The sequence below is a fragment of the Acartia tonsa genome, chromosome 4 (assembly GCF_053477335.1).
Source record: "Acartia tonsa isolate MP-2025a chromosome 4, ASM5347733v1, whole genome shotgun sequence".
Taxonomy (NCBI): Eukaryota; Metazoa; Arthropoda; class Copepoda; order Calanoida; family Acartiidae; genus Acartia; species Acartia tonsa.
Window position 1 is genome coordinate 36,688,917 of NC_137263.1, and position 23,299 is coordinate 36,712,215.

Here is a 23,299-nt window from a genome sequence, read left to right on the forward strand (position 1 = left end):
CGCAGAACGCGGCATTCAAATGCTCTACCTTCCATAGACAAGTTATTTACAATATTTTTGAAGGAATCAATTTTCTTTGAAAATGGAAGAATATCCCCTCCCCCCCCCCCCTCCAATAGAAATATAAGAATTTCCACTGTTTAATTTTGAGCTATAAAGATTTTAAATTTTAGATAGATATTTCGGTAAATACATATACATGATATATTGCAGACGGCCAGATCCTTTTATTCAAAAGCACACACATACATTCTTGTCTATATTATATTAAAAAATCAATAATTTACAAAATATAATCATCCTATTCACTTAATTTTCGATTTATGTTCTTTTAGGATCAATATTTGTAGTATAATTTTTTTAGCTTTCGCCGGAAATAAGCATATCTAAATATTATCGCTCTATGGTACCAAGAAGAATAAAATAAACCCCATTTTGAGTTATTTTTGCAATTTTAGTCTTGAAAAAAGCATAGAATTAGATTGCTAGAATAAATATGTTTAATTTATATGCTAATTGTACGTATTTTAATAGTTCTAGTTATGTTTTTGCATTTATTATAAGGGAAGTGACGTCACATGTCTACTCTATGGATTATACCAAAACGAAGCTGCCAAACAAAACTTAAAATAATAAAAAGTTTTTTTTAAATATATATATTTTTAGAATTTATCATTTTAACTCGAATAACTATTTTTACGCTAAAATTAATTTTATAATATTTATTTCATAATTTTTTAATGTATTACATCAAAACAAAAAATATTTTGTGTTGGCAACTCTGTGTTACTCCGCCATTTTTATTCATCATTTATCCGCTATCGGCCTGAGAGGAGGAACGCCGCGGCGGTTGGCAGAATATTCAAAATATATTTGAAAGTTTTGGATTGATGTTTTTACATTGTAAAATGCTGTGATTTGTGTTTTTCTTGGATATTTTATATCAGGTATTATAAGTTTAATCATTTGTATTCTTCAAAAAACGTTTTTTATTGTTGAAACTGATTTTCTAATACAATTGCTGTTAAAATTACCTGTTAATTCTACTATTATGCAAATTTTTAATTTTGATCAATTTGTTAGAGATTCGGTTAAAGTTTGACTATTTTATAACTTTTTTTTCTATTTAAACACAAATACATATAATGGTGCTACCAAAAGAAATAATTCTACTATTTACAGATCTTCCACCACTAAAAGAGAAAAGTGTATGCTGTTCTGCGCTGCTCTACTCTGCACATTTATTATTCTTCTTATCTCAATCTTAACTCTTAACTTAATCATTTTCAACGTACTTTTATTCATCTGAAAGTGCTTAACTATTTATCTTATTGTAAAACTCTTTGCAAGCTATTTTTTATCAAATAAGTGAAGCTTCTCTATAATTCTATTTGTTTGCCTGTCTGATAGAATTGGCATAGAGCAATGAATGTTTCTTGGCTGCTATACATCGATAATCATATAAATTTGGTCTATCGGTTTGACAGTCATGTACAAACGTGTAACGGTAAAAGTTAAAACATACGGATGATTGTGTTATTTTGTACATATATTTTATACTCTATGTTTGATTTGTGGCCACTGAGCATCTGCTCTTCAAAAACGCTTTTTATATTTATCCTTGTTTTATATGTTCTTCGCCACTTTTGAATAGTATCGTCCTTGTCTACATACATTCCACCCGTAATAAGTTCGTCGTATTTTTTTATATGTAATTTGTAAATTATATTTATCTTGCTACTCCAAAAATTTGTTAGCTATGATTTTTACTAATGAAGATACTCTACACCATCTAATTTTAATATTTATTTGCAGGTTGTGGAGTCAGAAGTAAACCAGCATTATGGACGACTACAATAACACAAAGGTTATTCAGATAACCAACATAGCCCCCCAGGCCACTAGAGACCAGATGCACCTACTCTTCAATAACATTGGCAAGATTGAAGATTTGCGGTTGTATCCTTCCATCCGTGATGCTTCGGTGCAAATCCAACAGCGGTGTTGTTTCCTTAAGTTTGTGGACAATTCTTGTATTCCCTTGGCCCTGCACATGACTAACACTGTCTTTATCGACCGGGCAATCATTGTGCAGCCCTTTATTAATGGTGATATCCCGGACGAATGGTCGGGACTCGAGTTTGCTAACGCCTCCCAGGCCATTACAAGCAACTGCCTGCCGTCTCACGTGACCAATGAGACCGACAATGGCGTGTTGACAACAAATGATCCAACCCTGGCGGATTCGGGACTGCCCAACTTCCCCGGTCTGCCGGCGTCCACGAACGAAAAGGTGGTTGAAGAAATTCGTCGGACAGTGACCGTTATTAATATTGATCCGACAATGAGTGCTCAGGCGTGTCTAGAATTTTTTAACAAAAACGCGGGAGAAGTTAAATATTTCCGGTGGTGTGTCAAGGAGGGCGACGAGAGAAAAATTGCGTTGGTGGAGTTTTCTGATTATGGTGCTGTTGTGCCCGCCATGAGGCTGAATGACACAGTTATGGGTAGCAATACCATCAAGGTTTACTATGCTACACAGGCAATTACTAAGCCACAGACAAAAAGTAATGAGATGGCTCAGAAAGAGATTGAAGACGCCATGAAGAAGGTTAAGGAGGCACAAAACTTGGTATCTGATGCTGTTAACCCGTTGAAGGAATGGCTTGGTGTTAAAGGCGGTGGGAGGATGACAAGATCACGAACACCATCTCCTTACTATAGACGATCCAGCAGACGCACCCGTAGTCGTTCCCGGTCAAGACACAGACGCAGATCTAGGTCATCCCGCCGTCGCAGATCTCGTTCCCGCTCTCGCCGTCGTCGTTCTAGATCTCGCAGACGTTCCCGTTCACGCAGAAGGTCAAGGAGCCGTTCTAAAGATCGTAAACGTGACAGAAGATCGAGGTCAAGAGATAAGATAAAGGAAGAGAAAGAGGACAATAATAAGAATGGTGATGGTGATGTCAAAAAGGAAAAAGAGGACAAGGAGGTTAATGGAGTCAAACAGGAGCCTGCAGAAAACGGCAAAGTTAAAAAAGAGGGCAGTCGGTCACGGAGCAAATCCCGTAGGCGCTCCCGCTCTCCACGCAGACGCTCCCGTTCACGGTCAAGAAAACGTTCTCGCCGGTCCCGTTCTCGCTCTAGAAAACGTCGTTCCCGCTCCCGCCGTCGTAGCAGGTCACGAGATAGGCGCAGGAAGTCTCGCTCCAGGTCCCGGTCTAGATCCCGTGACAGAGGCTCTAAAAAGAGCAAGAAAAGTAGGCGGGGTAGCGAGGAGAAAGAAGTGAAAAAGGAGAAGATATCACGAGACTATGACGCCGAAGAGGCCGGCTATGAAGCGGAGAAGGAGAAGGGACCTGTCCCTATGGAAATTTCAAATTCTCCATAGATTTATTAATTTTGTTTGAGTGTGCATTTTAAGTCTCTTTACCAACCACATTAAAATTCTGTTTGCTCCTTAATAATGATGTTTTTTTTCTGCTGTTCCAGATGGCGACCCGCAGCGGCTGACAAGAATCCCAAGAAACCTGTATCTGATTCTGTTTCTATCATCATGAAGCTGTTTGTTGCCGTCTTAATAGTGGCTTCTTAAAATTGTGAAAGATTTTTATTAAAAAAATCAATTTTAATTTCTTTGCTTGTAGTGTGAACTGTGAAATGGGCTGAGACTATCTCACTCTATCTATGAGAGGGAAGCAAGATAGAGAAGAAAAATCAAGTGAAGTCATGGTTTATTATTTTATTTTTTGTGGGTATCATCTTCATGACTAGCTATAGCACATATTTCATATATATTAAATAATATTACTTTAATTATTTATTAAATCTTTGAATACTATGACCTTACTTTAAAATATCATGATTTTTTTGTATTACCATAATTGAATTTGTCGAATAGGGTATCTAAATGTTTATGGTTGATAAGAACAGACAAGCATGAACGCTAGAAAAACTTTGATCATGTGAGAAGCCTTTTGCTTTCAGTGTGAGACTAGACTTGGGGGAAGACAAGAAACAAACCAGGGCCCAAGCTCTTCGTACTCTTAAAAAATCCAGGGAAATTTTATCTGATGAAAACTATTTTGCTTTCAATTCAGCCCTACCTTGACTTCGTATTTTTGCAATCTATAATATTGCAATCTAGATCTTGATTAGCTGAAGCAAATTGTTATTCTTCAGATATAACATACCTCCTTAAGCATCAAATTAAGAAACCAAAACATTTAATCTTGCAATATTTTTTCTATCAAAGTAATAGTCCTTTTTTATCCTAGTTTTAGGGTAACAAACGCTAAATAATATAGATTTGGGATTTTCATTTAATATTTTTACTCAGATATGCAGCTTTTTCATAAAGAAAAATATTTAACCGTAAACTTTTCCTAATTATTAAAGATTCTTCTTAATAAATTTGACAATTCGCCCAAAGATACTGTTGAATGTCTTACTTCAATTGAATTTATAAACCTTCAATGGCACTGTATTTCAAGTTTGTATAAATATATGATAAAATACAATTAAATTGTTTGTTTTATAAAGTTTTATTTTGCTGTTTCAGATTCCTTGTACCTCTCGGTTTTGGAGGATCTTAGAATGGTAATATTATACATAGATAAGAGTACAGGGTGTATATTCTCCACAAGGTTCATTTTCCCCTGCTGCAAAAATATTTTTTGTGTGTTAAAATTAAAGGAGTAGTTACACGAAATGCATTTAATCTTGAATTTAGTGAACTTTTTTTTTTCCTGGCCCAAATGGTTTAAACCACACTTATATGGCACATATTTGAAAGAATTTCAATTTTCTATCATGTAGTTTTAAAAATATCAAGAATTGCAATCGTATTCTTGTGATCAATGCAATTTATTTAGCTGGCTTATTTTCACAATAACAGCACGACTACTTATTTATATATGTTTGATGGTATACTTGTAACTTCTGCTTGAAATCATTTTTCTGAAATGCACTTCGTGCTACTATCCCTTACTCTTTATTCTAAGGGATTTTTTGTGTGTGTAGATGAGGGTACAAGTACCTTTTGTTGATATTTCAAATATTTTCCCCATATCTTAGGTGTTTAAGGTCAGAATTTCAGTTTTATTGATAATGGTTTCGGCTGATATTTGCTGTACACTTTAATCATTAAATTCCATCTTATGCTAGAAATAATCGGTACAATACATATAACAGGGAAATGACAAGGAACGAATATAAACCTCATAATTCTTATCTATCTAAGTAGGCTAATTATTTAATATTTTCTGCTATATTAATCTGTAGTAAACTATTTGTTAATTCATAATAATAATCTCATAATCACCACAAAGTGATGAGGATACGTTTAATTCAATTTACCATGTTCATTTTCCTTAGAATCCTCAATGCTTATTTTTGCATCATTAATAAAACATTCATTTCATATTGAACTATGGATCTAAACTAATTTTTCATTTTATTTCAGAATCAACAAGTCTTGGTCAATACTAAGTCCAAAAACTTGTAATAATAAATGAAAATGGTAACAGCTACTGCTCCAGCCGTTGACATGGACAAAGCTGAGCGCAAGAAAAAGCGCAAACTCCAGAAATTGGAGGTTTGTTTGATTTTAAGTAGCAATTCTAATCTGAAAGTTTCTTTCATAATTAATTTCAATCCTGCTTTCACAGACCTGATGTTTTCCATTAGTTGTTTTAAAAAATTACGTTGGTTTAATATGGGTTACCTGACATTCAATCATGCCCGGTACAAAACATTATGCAATGTAGGAGTAGCTTTCATAGCGACAATTAAGCTGCCACATTTGGCCGTCGGATTCTCTTATCCAATCTTAATTTTTTTGGAGTGGGGTGGGGGTTAGTGCTGGTGTAAACTACCTGTCTGAAATTTTCCTCGGACCAGAACTAAACTTTCTGGAAAATTATAGAACCTTTAGTTCAGCCGTCCAATAGATCTATCGGGACATAAACACATCCTGCTCATGTAGAATATGATAAGTTTCACGTGTCCATTTATATTTTTCACAATTTTTAAAACTGACAATGTTTCAGCTAGTACTTTTAACCTCTTGGGAGGGAAGCGGAAGGTACATTAGACTGTAAATTACACTGGTAACCAAAGTTATAAGACTATGTTAATTATGGGTACTTCTATTGTATTTTGTTTGGTTGGTTTATTCTAAAGTATTTAAGTCAAAACTTTACAAGTAATGATTTTAATCTACAGTAAGGGGTAAGTAGGGATATATATATAAATTAATCTCCATTGTATTATCCCTTATGATCCCTGGTAATCAGCAAACATCGGAGGGTCAAACGAACGAACTAACACAATTCTCCTCAGTGTCACATTAAAGTAATAGTAGAGTTGTCCCTGACATCAGTGTGGTTTGTATTACAGGGGGGGTGGGGGATACAAATTTTTTTGTTTCGCTACTTACATAATTGACCTTGATAATTTAGGAGGAGGGAAAGGAGAAGGTAGTTGAGAATCAAGACAACGAGGAAAAAGTTCCCAAGAAGAAGAAAAAGAAGAAAGGTACTTTATGTCTCTAAATCTTTCAAATATACGTATGTGTCACTTGAATTGAACCAGTTCATAACTGTACAGTCGCACAAAAGAATACAAAATATAGATTCGCCTTCAATACTGAAGAAAAAGAATTATACCTTCCCAGAAAACGAAGCAAAAATTTGATTTAAATATAAAATCGCCTTATTGATTGTATGAACGTTTTACACTTGACTGTAGAGTATCTTCGTATCTATGATCTTGATGACTCGTTTTGGGAATAACTATTGCAAAAAATAGTCCTATAATGTCTTGGAAAAAAATCAGTATATGTATATGTTTGTTTATATGGATGTACGGAATTTCAGACACTTATTTTAGACTTGCCCACTTTTATTTTTACCTTATTGTCACAGAAATTCCAAGTCTAGATATTTTATCATTATTTACACACGGTCGGATGTACTCTATATGAAGATTCCTTTTGTAAATATAATCACTAAACCTCATCTTAAGCAATAAATGTTTTAGACACCGAGAAAGCCGAAAATGAGAACAATAGTTCTGCTGAAGATACCAATGAGCCTGAAGAAAATTGTCCATTTAGAAAGAAATTCTATACCATGAATGAGACAACTGAAGCACTTAGTAAATCAGCCATCAAGGAAACTCATCATACATTGTCAATGATTTTTCATTTTAGATATTTTAATGTATGACCATAAAGATGGGCAATTAAAATATAAATATAAAAATAGGACAAAAAGCCTAAAACCATCCCCCAAGTCATTAATCATAAATCTAAAAATATTACAACCTTAAACAATCATGGAGGTTTTCCTTAAAACGAGAACTCAAACAGTTCAGAAATTATTGAAATCTTAAGATTCAGATAAAAAACTTTACTAGGTACTTTATAAAAAAAGATACATATATCTAAAACGACCAAGCTAATATTGCTTGATTCACTTCTACAAGAGATGCGATTGATAATGAAGATTTTTTTCTTTGAAATATATTTCGTTATGAAGCAGCAGTAGTTACTAATTTATAAATGTTATGGTTGAGATAGATTTATAACTGTTAAAAATATATTTTTTGGTATACTGAAATATCTTTTTCAGACATAATTCCGTGGATGTTAAAATGAAAAATATTAAGATAAAAACCAGTTTTGTTAGATATTATCGATAACAGTTTATAGGACTAAGTTAAATGTATGATAATTTACATAAACAGGAATTCCGCGAAAAGCACAGTATAACTTTGTACGGCAAGGGAAGAAAGCAGTACAAACCATTATTTTCCTTCCAAGAGCTGGGTTTTCCTAAATCTGTGATGAAAATATGTGCTAAATTTGACAAACCAACTCCAATTCAGGTATTACAGCTCTATTGTAACTCTATTATAACGAGTAGATGCACCTGTGTTGAACCTGCTGTTTTTTTTAGATGGAGCTCTAAATTCTAAATTTCTCCTGCCAAGAGATTTATTTAAGCCTTCATGTACAATAGATTTATTACTCTAGATGGCCGTTAGATATAATAATCCATACAAATTATAAAGTATTTCTAGCTGGCAAAGATTTTTGTATTTTTAGTCCCATATCACCCAATCCAATAATGCAGTGATGAACATATAACTTCCCGAAAGCTGGCTTTATCCTAAGAAACTTAATTATTTATAGATGACCTACTATTTAAAATGAATTTGAATAAAAATACCTGACGATTCAACCAATAAGATTATAGGGTTATTTCTTCACTTTATTCCTATTGGTCCAATTTACAGACGGGTGTAGATCTACAATATTTACTTTATGAATATTTATAAACATGGCTGATTGTTAACTTTTCATTGAAATAATCTGATTGATTTTTTAGTCTGAATGTTGGCCAATTCTTGGTTCTGGGAAGGATATCATTGGTATCGCAGAAACTGGTTCTGGAAAAACTCTCGCATTTACCCTACCAGCACTTGTACATATTAAAGAAAGGATAAAGGTACACCCCCAAGTTATTTTTACTAACCAAGAACACATTTTTGTATTTAATTACAAGTCTGCAATTACGTCCATAAAAAAAGAGCACAGAAATAATAAGCTAGCAACATTTTTAAATTTTTTGTTAGAAAGTTATGATTTTAACAATTGGAAGGGGGAAACTTACTTTTCGATCTGTTAAAGCCAAGTATTAAGTACATTTTAAAATTAACATTCTTTTATCTCCGCAAAGCGAATGATTCTAACAGTGAAATAAGTTTAACAAATTGTGGTAAATGGTGGTTAAGATTTGATAATATTTTAAAAATTCACACAATCTAACTAAAAAGTAAATGGCTGACTTTCCTTTTTTTTACTTCCTATTCCTGTGCATGAAATTGTTAGTAAAGTTAACTAAAGTAGAACTATTTCAGAATGAAGCTATGGAAAGAAAGCAATTTGAAAGCAAAGGAAGGTTGACAAAACCCTCCAGAAAATCTTTTCTTCCTTTGGCTTTCCTTGTAGAGAAAAGTATGGAAGCTACAAAAAATTTAAAGCTATGTCTGAAATTCATGAGTCTTTCATACAGCTAAAGATATAAGGATTTGAAACCAAAGCAACAAAAATAGTGACAAACAACCTTGATTTTTAAAGGAATTATTCAGTCTATCCTTATACTAAAGTAACAGGATGTTTGTGTGTTTGTACCGAAGGATCTCGCTAAAAGCTGAACTGATCGGGTTCTACTTAACAGGTTATCTTCTCATAGGTCTCGGGAAGGTTTATAACTATTTTGGGGGAGGGTACCACCTCCCTCCTAAGAGAAATTACAATAAATCGAAATTTTTTTTCTCTCGAATAGAGACAGAGACTCCTACGTAACATTGCACGGTATCGTAGAATCTTGATAGAGACTCCTACGTAACATTGCAAGAAATCGTATTATTTAAAAAGAAAAAAAAACATTTAAAGTGCCGCTACAGGCCTCTAGGGGTGTAGCCGGTAGTTATCTTTAAAATGAAATAAATCCCAAGAAGGAACAGCTATGATTTTAAGAAAATTAGTTCCTGGCCCCCCAATGGGTATATTTGATGGCCATATATCCCATTTTTCTGGAGGGTTTTGTCAAACTTATTTTGCCTTCAGGACCAAAGTGGAAACGACGGGGTCCTATTCTCCTCATCATTTCACCCACCAGAGAATTGGCCATGCAGTCCCAGGTTACACGATTAGATTTTTGGGTTCCTGCAGATTTCATCAAGATACAGATTGGACGCCGGCGGCTTCCCTCATAGTATCTAGTGGAGAACAAACCGTCCCTCCTCTTATTTGAAATGAATTAAAAATAATAGGTGGTGGGGGGAAGATTTTTGTTTACTTGTGTTATTTTAGGTCAAGTAAGGTTAGGTTAGATCATATTGGGTACTTGGTAGCCCCGCATGGTTTGGCACTGCAGGTATAGACCTAAAAGGATATTTGCGCCGGCCCCCGCAAAGGTTAAGCATAAAAAATATGCCCCCCTCCCCTATTTTCAATTCATTTAAAAATTAGGTTGGGTGGGAGGGTTTACGCACTGCACTTCAAGGGAAAGCACCAAAGATTAAAAAGCAGAGAGTTAGGTATTAAACTTCTATGAGTATTTTACTTCCTTATGTATAGGACATAGGTATGGAATTTTCCAAAAATCAAATATTTTTTTCTACCAATTTTAGTTAAGTTAAAAACTATAACAGTAATTCCATTTTTGTTGTCCCCGAGGAACCGAATCCCGAGCAAACAAAACTGAAATTGTTTTATTTATTTATATTTTGTTATTCGTGGGGAAAATGTATAGAATACGTTATGATACATGAGTTTTCAGTACGGCTTAGAATCGATTTTAATCCAGCAAAAATGAATTGTATCCAGGTCCATACAGTAAAAATAATATTAAGCTAAAAATATGGTCGTTTGTCAGGTTGTTTTGGAGGAGGCTGCGGACGCTGTCAAAATCTCCAGTGTCTGCGTGTACGGTGGAGTTGCTAAAGGGCCACAAATTCAGGAATAATAATTATGGATAAATTGATAAGATATGAAAAGATCAGTATTGAATAGCCTCCAGTCTTTCCTAAAAAGCTATAAAATCATATATCTAGCTTCTTATAAACAGATATTAATTCTCAGTTGGAATGAATCTCCTTTTTTATTCTGCAATTTATCGCTATTTCTTTAATGCATTTAAGATCAAATACTTGGAAATTCTAATAAATATATTTACCCATAAAAATGATTGCTTGTCCAGGCTATCAGACGTGGTGTAGAGGTTATTGTGGCCACGCCTGGCAGATTAATCGACCTCATGAATGTAAGTATATTATTTCTTAATATGCCAGGGATGACAGGAACAGAAATTGCACTATGAATTGAGTTAAAGTTTATCAGGGATAAAGGAATCAGATAATGGTTTGATAATTAACCCCCTAAAAATGATAAAAACAAAATTTAATTTTGGTATATTAAAACTATTGGTAAAGTTGGTAGAATGTCATTCTATAAACAATACGCTCGATTAAACATATAAAATGTGAAGATTAGATATTCAATAATCACTATCAATATATCCATATCCTGTGTAGGATAATTGCTGTCAATTTAGCTATCTGGTTGTGGCTGAAGATATCTAATTTCAACTATCTATCTATTTCGATCATTGTTGTGACTTGTCACAGTTTAGCTATCTGCTTCTAAATGAAGATATTTAATTCTAACTATCTATCTATATTTAGGATAATTGCTGTGACCTGTCACAAGTTAGCTATCTAGTTCTAGATGAAGCTGATCGTATGTTAGATCAAGGCAAGTGATAATGATTTTTTAAAACATTCAAATATTGTGTTTTAACTATACACTGCGAATTTTAAAAGAAAAAAAGTTGACCCTCAAAATTTCACCTTAAAGTGATACTTTTCTAATAGTTTATAGTCCACTAACTCGTAAGCAGTAAGAATTCAAATCTATTAAGTCCCTTCTAAGTTCTAACGAGATATTGGCAACTTTTTGCACACATTTTCGCAAACGGCAATTATTTCCTTTATTTGAAGTTTTGGATAATAACATTTTCATAAAAGTTTTCAGTAATAATCATTTAAGATCCATTGTTGAGAAAAAATAACTGAAAAAATGTGTTTCCATGCAAAATAAGCTTAAAATCTAATGATTTTAAATATTTGCGATTTAATGGTAAAAAAGAATATTTTTTGCTTTTTGATAGCCTGAATATGTTTAATTTTCTTTTTTTTTTATATAATCTATTCTTTGAAAAGACATGCATATTCTTGTAGATTTTTAAAAAAATTTAAAAAATCAAAAATCGAAATTAACCAAATTTATCTGTAGCCTTTGAAAAATACTTTTGATATTTTTAACCTATATAATCAATAAAATCAATGAAAAATAAAAAAGTTTTATAAAACAAACTTTTGGAAAAGGTTTAAGATAACTTCATAAAATTAGCATTTAAGTAGGATATTTTTCTTGTCTATTTTAAAAATGCAAATTAAACATAGTTAACGAATATTTAATTAGCAAGAATAGTAATAAAATATTTCAATAACTACTTAAACCTTTTTGTGGCTATGTTATTTATTTAAACAGAAAATCTATTTTGTCAGAATCATAAAAATAATGAAATATTTTCAAACAAGCTTGCAAAATAAACGTAATTTTATCAAACTTCCTCACAGTTTTTAGAAGATATTGTTTTAAAATATTAATTATTAAAATAAAATCTTTAATTTACAATGTTTAAAACACCTAAAAGTAAATTCTAAGCAAAATTAGATTTATTCTCTAGATTTAGAGTAGCTGCACTACTTAAAAAAAACATCTAGTATTGAAACCTACAGCTGATCAAAAATCAATAGTCATAAATTGGTGGTTTACAGATATCTAAACATATATATACACCTTACAGATTTATTTTTAAGATGGAATGTAAAGTATATTATACGAGATGTCATTTAGTCTAATTTTAAACAAAATAATTTTCATTAATTCATTAACAAAAAATAATGTTATGAATTTAAACTCACAAAGAGACTATTGTGTATTTTAATATTATGTTCTTTCTGCAATCTGATTCAAAACAAACTTTTTCTCTCATTCAAGTCACACAGTGCAGCAAAGCTGGACATTTCAAAAATTTTAACCATCGAATTTGAAACTTATCTTTTAATAATTATATAATATGAGCATAATGATGAAACTAGCAGTTGAAACTTTTAGAAAATATTTAAAATTGACTGAGTACCAGCTCGTTGAAGTTGGCTACCTAAACAAGAAATTATCTCAATTCAAGGAATTTAAAAATTTCGACCTTATGTCAATTGAGCAATGTTTTAACATATAAATTAATTTTCTAGACGCTTTTAATTGTTAAAATCAGTAATGGCAATGTTAGTACTAAATAAAAAACCAGAAAAAGATATATTTTTTATATCATTATCATGAATTAAAGGCATTTTTTCTAAAATAATTGTTTTTTCATACGTTTCATTTTTACGTTTATTTTATGTTCTTTAGGTTATTTCTCAAAAAAAGCCGCTTGGGTAACCTTCCCACATACATTTATAATTTAGCAAGGTTATAATAATGATAAAAAAGTGGGTCCAATGTTTACCCAAGAGGCTTTTTTTCGTATATTCACATTTTTATACAGTCCCTTCTTAGTGAGAAAGTGTGTAATATTTGACTTTATCAAAGCATGCGTTAATTTATCTTAGCAGTAATATTTAGCGTTCTAAAGGAAAACCAACATGAATAACCATATTTCTTTATAAAAGAACAATAAAAATACAAAAGGAAATATTTATGTCCCCTTTATTGAAAGGGAAGGGTAGGTAATTTAAATTAATATTATACCTGCAACGATTTAAGAAAAAAAAGTTTGGTTTTCATTATAATAAAATCATTTACAATTCTATTAGCGAAGATAATCTTATAATTTCAAATGTCAAATATTTTTCTTAGGTGCTATTTAAGATAGAAAATTAGTCTTTGTTTTAACATTTCCCATAACAATTATATAAGCATCATTTATTTATCTCACTTAGTCCGTCAAGAATGCTCAAAGAGTCATGGAAATTCTCTGTGAAAAATACTATTTCCTTGCTTCTTTAGATTTGATGTTCTAACATTGACATACGGGTGAAATTGATCTCTTTAGTTGTGTATGTGTATAGATTGGAGAATTTTTTTATGATGAAAACTTGACTCTAACCTTTTTGGCGCATCTACACTGTAACTCATTTGTTCGTCTGTTTGTACAATTCTTTAATATTTTTATTGCTTTCTACATATGGAAATTTTAAATTTTTTTATCATTCTAGTCGCCTAGAGAAGAGAGAATGTCACGACTTCTCCTTAGTTTTTGTTTTAAATTTAAAACTTGGGTAAAGGGTTATTTTTTCAAGGACGGTTTATCTTAGTAGGGTGAAGCAGTATACACACAATATTTTAAACTTGAGCCTAACATTAAGAAGCTGCATGAGCATTTAGCGATCTCTCTTAAATTCTTAAATACAGGCAGGCAAACATTTTTTTAACTTATTTATAAAGGGTTGTTAACATTTAATTTTAGATTTTTAAAATATATTTCAATGTATTGCATATTAATTAGCAAGAATGATAAAGTCTATAAGTACCAGACCAATAAAAGAAAGTCATTTCTTGGGAAGTTTATTAATAAATCAACAAGTTTGACACTTTTTAGAGATTCCTAAGATAATTTTAAGTTTTTAAGCATTTAAAGATTTAAAATCTGTCATCAAACAACGAAGTATAATTATTTTACTGCTTATCTTTTAGGGACAGATAGACCTACTGACAACTCCCAGTTAAAGAATAGTTGTGGTACAAACCGCTAGACTAAACAATTCTGTTTTATTTATAGCTAGTATATAGCGGCTAAATGGGACATGCGATAGTGGGGGGGGGGGGGGTGATGAATTTGACCCTTCCCATTTTTTATTTTAGTTTTTAAAATTAAAATTTGAAAAAAAAATTTGGGGGTATGAGTATTTTTTTCTAGGGGCGATTTCTCTTGTGAGGGTGTTGGTCCCCCCCCCCCCCAAATAGTTATTAACCTTCCTAGGATCTGTGTGAAGCTACATTGTAAAGGATAATAATATCAGTTCAGCGATTAGCGAGATCCTACAGTACACACTGACGCACACAGATCCTGTTACTTTATTAAAAGGGTAAACTTAAACAAAATTTTATAATTTATTTTAGGCTATGTTTTGACGTTGAAAAAATAATAAAATTCATAATTAGCTAATTCAAAAAATTGATCTACTGTTTTCTCAATGCATTGTCGATTCTAAATTGGTATTCTGCATTGATTTATCCCAAGAATTGATCGATTTATAAAGCTTTTAGTAAACATAGTTAAAATGTCCAAAAAAACGTACATTTGCTGCATTGTGAGTCAGGGATGAGTTTAGTACCAAAAAAATAAAACAAGTTGAAATACTTTTGATTTAATTTGATATTATTGTATAATATTTTCTTTTATATATAATTTAAGAAATATATTTATAAAATATTTACCTGTCATAAAGACGACATATAAAAACAACATCCTTATAAGGAAATTAAAATCTATTTTCAAAATTTTCAAATTCATTTTATGCTTAAGAAGGGACGAGAAGGAATTGAAATTCATCATTAACTTGTTATTTTGCTTGTATATTTATCATATTTGTTTACAGTTTATTGGTAAAGTTTGGTAATACTTTACTTCGAGTCTATGCCATTGTGTATAGGTTCCATAAAAGATTTTTCATCCAAAGTTTGTAATTCTACAGGGTGTTTTTTTTAATGGAACAAAAGTATTGCTTATTATAACCCACTTGCCATTGACAGAAATTAATAATCTATACCTTAATTCTTTCATTGGGTTGGGGAGTTTTTTATAAGAAAAAAATACTTGTCGATTTTCAACAAAATATGCCTTAAAAACCGGTTTTTCCAAAGTACCTATTTTTGGAAGATTTTTGGATCATGAACAATTTAAAGAGTGTGCAAAAATGCGTACATTTTAAAAATTCAAATTGCGTGGCTTGTGTTTATAGTAGAAAAATGTTATGCATATCGTTAGAATCGTTATAAACTCTAGTTTTTGGGTGATTAAGAACTATTCCTGTGCTACGTATAGTTTAGGTGCTACGTGGTAAAATATCCCAACTTACTTAAAACTTTTAACCTTTCTCACATTTTTCAACGTAGCTTCTATACTACAAATAGCATGAATATGATACATATATTTCCAAAAACTAGAGTTTATGACAATTCTAACGGTATGCGTAACATTTTTCTACTATTAACACAAGCCGCAAAAATTGATTTTTAAAAATGTACGCATTTATGCACACTCTTTAAATTGGTCATGATCCAAAAATCTTCCAAAAATAGATACAAATAGCATGAATATGATACATATATTTCTAAAAACTAGAGTTTATGACAATTCTAACGGTATGCGTAAAATTTTTCTACTATTAACTCAAGCCGCACAAATTGATTTTTAAAAATGTACACATTTATGCACACTCTTTTAAGGGGGGGGGGGGAGTTCTGACACATTTGCGTAAACCTGGTTTGTAGGCTTCATCTTTAGACTGAGAGGATAGGTTATTAGGGATAAAATCATTCTTATATGATGAATTTCCCCCAGATTTAATATTTTTTGGATAGGCCTCCAGGTTCCGGAGCTCCAGGCCTCCAGGTGGTCTCTCTACAGGTAAAAATGAAAAAAAAAATTTTTTTTTTAAGAGTTAGATGTCAGCTTATGAGACAAAATATGTATGTTTTTTCTTCAAATATGTGAATAACAATCAAAAAGAAGCATATTTTGTTTTATAAGTTAACCTCTAACTCTTCAAAAAAAAAATCTTTTTTTAATTTTTACCTGTACAGAGACCACCTGGAGGCCTGGAGCTCCGGAACCTGGAGGCCTATCCAAAAAAGCTTAAATCTGGGGGATATTTATCATATAAGAATGATTTTATCCCTAATAACCTATCCTCTCAGTCCAAAGATAAAGCCTATACACCAGGTTTACGCAAATGTGTCAGAACTTCCCCCCCCCCCTTGGTCATGTTCCAAAAATAGGTACTTTCGAAAAACCGGTTTTTGAGGCATAATATGTTGAAAATCGCTAAATAGTTTTTTCTTATACATAACTCCCCAACCCAATGAAGAAATTAAGATATAGATTATTAATTTCTGTCAATGGCAAGTGGGTTATAATAAGCAATACTTTTGTTCCATTAAAAAAAAACACCCTGTAGTTATTTACCATTTTATTTATCTCTCTCCAAAGCCCCCCCCCCCCTTATTTTTCAACAAATATATTTCTAGTACCTTTAGGGGGTTCTGTGGTCTATTTGCTTTTTGAAGGAAACCATCTTAGTTCTGAGATATAACAACTAGGCTTGGCAATTTTTGGACCGGATTCGGATTCTTACATAAATCCGCCCAAAAATGAAATGGATTAGTTCGTGGCTTCCGGATTCTTATTTTTTTACGGGTTCCGAACTCTAGCAATGTTATAAATGGCCATATTAAAAATAGATTAAGGAATTAAATTTTACTGGGTACTGGGAAGAATCTAAAACTACGTTTTTTCATATTTTCATAGTAGCTTTTCTCCTATTTCTAGATTCTACAGGGGCCAAAATGACTTTGTTAAAAATTGAAATATATATTCAGACCTAAAAAAAACTTAAGACGCTAATTTTATCCTTATAATTAACATTCCGAATCCGCTATCAAAATAACGGATTCTGGATTCTAAAATTGTCCAAAAATTGGACGGATTCCGGATTTGGATTGCCAACCATAATAATAACATCTAATTCATATTTTGTAAACTTCAATATATGGTTGTTTTTTAATAAACCTATATTTTGCCAGGTTTCGAGCGTGATATCCGACAGATTATTAGCCAGACCCATCCGCAACGCCAGACTGCCTTATTCAGCGCCACCTGGCCAGATTCTGTCAGGTACAGAATACAACTATCCAGAAGTAAAAGTAGCTTGTATCCTTAATTTGAATCATCATTTATCTGATGTATGTGTCAGGGATCTAAAGGGATAAGACAATAGCCGATAAATTGATGTACATCTCCATTAATAAAACACCAAATTACCCTGAGATTACAATTAGTAGTTAAAACGTTTGGACCTCAACTTAATTAACCAACCAATCCAAAATTCATTTAAAGTCCAGAAAATTGTTAAAACCCAATGGCCCCTCCCACACTGTTAAGTGTGTACTGTATCTATCATAAATAAGGAAAATTATTCTTGAAAGATATAATTTTTTAATCAATCATGAAAAATCTTTTATTTTTCTTTTCTATTAAACTTTGTATGATTTTATGCATTTAAGTATTAACTTATTTTTTCTTTCTCTCTTATCTTTTTTCCTTTAATTTATATTTGTGTTCTCAATGTATAATAAATTAACTTCTTTCTATATTAACATTATAAAAGCATAAACGATTGATAATTAAAATTATATTTAAGGGAACTTGCCCACGAATTTTTGTCGCAGCCCATCAAGGTGACCATCGGATCCGACGACCTCGCGGCTGGAACCAGGATCACGCAGATTGTCGAGGTCATTGATGACAGGGCTAGGCTGTCGAAATTGAACCAACTTCTTAAGGTTTGGTTTTACCCAATATTGGTCATTTTATACCTACTCTATATTTACAATCTTAAAGAAGAAAAAACGATATCTTCTGTCTGAAGCTAAAGATCTCGGTAACCGCTGCATGAACCGAATGGGCTTTTAAGGAAATAATAAGTAGTCTCCCCCCTCCCACAACTTTTTGGGTAACAATACGACCCATCGCAACCACTTGGTGCCATTTTGTCTCTAAAAATCATGAAAAAATATTGTGCATTATTTTTTCTGTTATTATCATCTACGATTTTAACATTAAAATTTTCAATTAGGTCATTTAAAATGGCAAATATTGTTATGATTTGACTAGCTTTTGATTTTTAAGATAAAGTATACAGCATGACCCTCGAAAAAGTATTTTTAAGCATCTGCAGCCCATATTTCTCAATGAATTATCAAAAAATGTATATGTCCTTGTTCTCTGTAGATTTCCACATAAGTAGATATAAAAATATTTTTTTTACATCAATTAACAGCTGAGATTTTTAGAGCCAAAGTTTTGAAAAAGTAGCTGAGAAAAAAGTAACTTTTCAAGAAAAATGTTTTTTTAAAGTGAAATGACGTGTTTTCCTCATAATTTCAATACTTTTTATAAAACTTATATAAAGATGTTTCCAAGAAATTTATTATGCTGAAAGCACTTTTTTCACTTGCTCTAAAAGGCATTTTTAGATTAGTGTAAATTGCAAAAACACCCTTACAGAAAGAAGTCCTATAAAAAATAGTAGCAAATTGAAAGTTTACATAAACAGAAATCAAACACTTTTTATTTTATCAAAATAAGTTAAAAAACCAAAAAGTTACAGCTACAAACTTTTATTAAACGTTTAACAATTTAAATGATTTTTATGTGTCTTAGATTAATTTGATGAGTGGGCGTGAATTTATTGGTAAAGGTAGCGCTAATTCTTCCGGTAATGAGCATAAATTGGGGAGGGGTTTATTTAAGGTCATATTAATAAGTGGGAGATATTATAAGATTTGAGGGAAAATGGTTATAAGAAAAATGTATTCAGTAAAATTTGAAAAGTATTTTTTTATAAGTTAAAGTAACGTTTTTTAATGCAATAAAAAATGCATCAATTGTAAACTTGCTCTTCTTTCTTATTTGTTTTTTAACTGGTTGATAAAAAGTAATATACTAATAAAAAACTAAGAAATATTTAGCAATATCCAGTTTCTCAAGCACTTTTTCCAAACTTTGGCTTTAAAAATCTCGGCTGTTAATTGATGTAAAAAAAATATTTTGATATCCTTTGATGTAGAAAATTATAGAGAACAAGTACATATGAATCTTTTAATATTTTATTGAGAAATATAGGCTGCAGATGCTTAAAAATACTTTTTCGAGGGTCATGCTGTATTTATTACAGATGCATAAATTATTTTTAGAACTATCACAAATCCCGAACCAACAGAATATTGATATTTGTGCTGTACAAGAAGGAGGCTGCTCGTATCGAGGAGAGCCTGCAACAATCTGGCTGGAACTGCACCAGTATCCATGGGGATAAAAGTCAGGCTGCCAGGTAGAACATTTTTAATAATCCCCATTCCCCATTGGTTGGCGTCAAAATTTTTATTTTTAAAGGGATAGTTCTATGAAGTGTATTTAAAGAGTTAAGGTACTTAGAGTAGTGAACTTTTATATGTCCTAGTAGAATATATTAGGCATTGGATAGATATGATTATATGTTAAAGAATTTTTAACATTGACCAGACCAAACTTTTTTTATTTGACAATATCGAAAAAAGTTTAAGTGATTTGCCACATAAATTACATGAGAATGGTCTATTTTTTTCCAAATATGTATAGCCAAAAGACCAATCTCAGAGAATCTTTTTCCACATATTTCACAAGAGTTATAAAAAATTTAACAGGGGTTCCCCTTGGGACAAGTTACTTAAAAAACATAAAAAATAACGTCCGGTTCATTATAGGACAGGTTTTCTATAGATTCTCTTTAAAAAAATTAAGAAAACCGTCCGGTTTACTTACAATATACACATTATCTCACGCGGAAATACCAACTAACCATACAACATATATATATATATAGACCATTCTCATGTAATTTATGTTGCAAATCACTAGATATTGTTAAATAAAAAAAGTTTGGTCAGGTCAATGTTATAATTCTTGATCACAATCATATCTATCCAATGCCTAATATATTCTACTAAGACATATAAAAAGATCACTACTCTAAGTACCATACTAAATATTTTATTGATCATTCTTTGTTGTTATGTGTATTTTGTTGTATAAAAAGTTTGAAGTTCTATTAACTAGTAAATGCTATCTAAAGTTGTATTTATGACAAAAAAGTTTTTGCCATATATAACATGCAACGAAGTTGAAAATAAAAATGAAAAACTCTTTTTTTAAGGAAAATCCCTGGTCAAATCTTTTAATTTTAATCAATAAATTTATATTATGCACTACTACGTTATTTAAAATAGAAAAAACTTACAGTTCACTATTTTTTTTTAAATGCACTTCGTGAAACTAGCCCTTTGGATTAGTTGGTAGTTTTCATGAAATATCCTAGTAAAAGTAATTGAATCTTAACCAAAAATATCTCACTGGAAAGTTGAAATCAATAAACTTGTCGGTTATTTTCAATTTTGTTGTGCCAATTAACTTGTTTTACCAATCTAATTTTTTATGTTAATGCGTGGAGGAAGTTATAGAAAGATATCTTAATCCATAATTTTATCTTTACCTGAATAACTTACAAACATTTCAGGACCACAGCTGTTGAAAACTTCCGGTCAGGTGACATTCCTCTGCTGGTAGCTACAGATGTGGCCGCCAGAGGCCTGGATATTCCAGATGTTGACTATGTTATCAACTATTCCTTCCCTCTCACCATTGAGGATTACGTCCACAGGTGAAATTTTAAAATCCTTACATAAAAGTAATAGGGTGTCTTTTTGGGTAGCGAAGAATCAACTGAAACGATATGAATCTTCTTTACAGTAAAGCTTGTCATAGGTCCAGATTATATTAATGATTATTTTAGAGGAGGTGACTTTCATCCTCCTCAGAGAAATCGCCCCTAGAAAAATTAACAGTCCTTTGGAAATTATTAAGGTTTCTCCCTATCTACTCATTGACATATATATTGGTCATTGCTATTTCTGAGATTCATAATTTATACATATCTAATTTATTTCAGAATTGGCCGAACCGGACGTGCTGGAAAGACCGGAATAGCCCACACATTCTTCCAGTCTTGCGACAAGGCATACAATAATTTTATTTGAAATCACTTGAATTCATTGATTAGTCATATATACAATAGATTTATTACCCTAGATTAGAGTTGGGCCGGATATCCGGCTGATTTTTCACGCCGGATATCCGGTATCTAGCCGGATATCCGGTACCCGGCCGGATATCCGGTATCCGGCTAAAAAAGTATCCGGCCCAACCCTACCCTAGATATTGGACAATACACAATATTCCAACCAGACAAATATTTGTTGAAATGTGGCCCCATATGATTTAATAAACAAAACGAGCGACGAAATTCTGGGATAACTAACTGACGGCTACGCTTCTAGAGGCCTCTATTATTATATTTTTTTCTAGGGCGGGTTTTCTTGGGTGTCAAGTGGTACCCTCCCCTAAAATAGTTGTAAACCTTTCCTGGAACTATAAGCAAGAAGGTTTACTGGAAATGAGAACCATGTCTTTTTAGCAGTTAGCAAGATCCTTCGCTACAGAAACACAGTCACAGAGACAGAATGACTTCCTGTTACTTGTAAATATATAAAGATTATTGTTTGTCTCCAGGCCAGAGCTGGTGAGCTTGTCAAGGTTCTGAAGGATGCTAATCAAGAAGTTCCAGCGGTATGTATCTATACCTAAACCAAGGATGAAAGGGGTAGTTGCACGAAGTGCATTAAACTTGAATTAACCTAGTATTCTGCATTTTTTTTTCAGTGCAATTCTTCAAACTACATCTATAGGACATATATTTGAAAGAATTATGTTTTATTATAACTATTTCCCACTTCTTTGCTTTAACGCGTTTGTGACTTAATTAAATAATGATTGGGTTGTACAAACTAGCAGTGTCCAACTTAACAAAAATCCATTCATAGATGATAGATTAATATTTCATTATTAGGAGATGAACTCATTCGATTTGAACATCAAGAAGAAGGAGCACAAGTTATATGGTGCTTTTGGACCCAAGGTATGCGGTTTTTAGATTAACACATTAAATTCCATATTGTAGGTAGTAAGAGTTGTGTTCTTAAAAAAAACAAGTATCGCTGAACCAGCTATTTTTGGGTAAACTTACAATTCACCAAATTTTATTTGTACAAATCCAGCTACGAACTTCAAAAGTGTTTAAAATCATTGAGGGTTAATTTTGAGATTTTTTACAAAAGTAACCCTTGGGTCCCCCATCCCCACTCCCCCCTCCCATTGCTGATTCGGCAATATTTTTTTACACAATCCACCTGAAGACAAATTAAAGTAGTGATAATAACCTGAGGTAATTTTCACAAAACCGATTTTGATTGAATTGTCCAAAGTATTGGCGGATTCATCCGAAACGGATTAATGAATCCTGGCAAAAATTCAAAATTTTGCCAGATTTCAGATTTAAAAGCATCAAAAAAAATGGAAAAGATACAAAAATAACTAGTAGGGCAGCTACGCTTCTAAAAATTAAAACTTGTATGTTTTAGGACTACGGACAGCCAATGAAGAAAGCCACCAAGATCACATTTGATGACTAGAACAAAACCTACCAACGGCCTTCCAGCCTCTCAATCTACCTATCAATCAATCAATCATGACCTCGTTAGGTTATTCGGTTGTTGATTCAGCAAGAACTCCTTATTCCCCGTTATTTTTGGACTTAAATAAATTTTTTTTTCTGAAACGTTTTCTTCGATTTTTTAAGTCAGTCTTGTAGAATAGAAGCTAATGCTGTGTTTCGTAACGCGTTTGAATACAGACGGTATTTTTAAATAAGAGATTAGACAATGGACGATAATGTACGCCCCCAAACATGGTAAACTGAATTACCTACCACTTCTGTGGATTCA

At 32.1% G+C, this 23,299-nt stretch overlaps 3 protein-coding genes across 4 annotated transcripts in view; all 3 read left to right on the forward strand.

Moving 5' to 3' along the window:
- Positions 1–790: 790 nt before the first annotated feature.
- LOC145315453 (uncharacterized) lies at positions 791–23,133 on the forward strand. Its single transcript, XM_080155436.1, has 20 exons — positions 791–947; positions 1,816–3,388; positions 5,516–5,596; positions 6,462–6,537; positions 7,042–7,173; positions 7,748–7,890; positions 8,394–8,513; positions 8,926–8,960; positions 9,636–9,711; positions 10,449–10,529; positions 10,770–10,835; positions 11,257–11,326; positions 17,447–17,537; positions 18,064–18,205; positions 19,619–19,755; positions 20,977–21,120; positions 21,409–21,475; positions 22,029–22,085; positions 22,366–22,434; positions 22,937–23,133. The coding sequence occupies exons 2-20, from the start codon at positions 1,844–1,846 to the stop codon at positions 22,985–22,987; spliced, it is 3,183 nt and encodes a 1,060-aa protein (XP_080011562.1). The 5' UTR covers positions 791–947; positions 1,816–1,843; the 3' UTR covers positions 22,988–23,133.
- Positions 7,229–23,299, forward strand: part of LOC145317031 (P2X purinoceptor 7-like) — a 41,468-nt gene continuing 25,397 nt past the window's right edge. The window contains exon 1 of the mRNA XM_080157893.1: positions 7,229–7,488. The gene's annotated coding sequence lies outside the window, so the exon portion shown is untranslated. The remainder of the gene's footprint in view (positions 7,489–23,299) is intronic.
- Positions 7,453–23,299, forward strand: part of LOC145317028 (uncharacterized) — a 28,968-nt gene continuing 13,121 nt past the window's right edge. For both annotated transcript variants that reach the window (XM_080157889.1, XM_080157890.1), the window contains exon 1: positions 7,453–7,493. The gene's annotated coding sequence lies outside the window, so the exon portion shown is untranslated. The remainder of the gene's footprint in view (positions 7,494–23,299) is intronic.

What these genes read in the sequence shown, in the direction of transcription:
- LOC145315453 (XM_080155436.1), top strand. Translation starts at nt 1,844, where the DNA reads ATGGACGACTACAATAACACAAAGGTTATTCAGATAACCAACATAGCC. An exon ending in TGGAAATTTCAAATTCTCCA is followed by an intron (nt 3,389 to 5,515) that starts TAGATTTATTAA and finishes TAATAATAAATG; the next exon opens with AAAATGGTAACAGCTACTGC. An exon ending in AATTGAACCAACTTCTTAAG is followed by an intron (nt 18,206 to 19,618) that starts GTTTGGTTTTAC and finishes AATTATTTTTAG; the next exon opens with AACTATCACAAATCCCGAAC.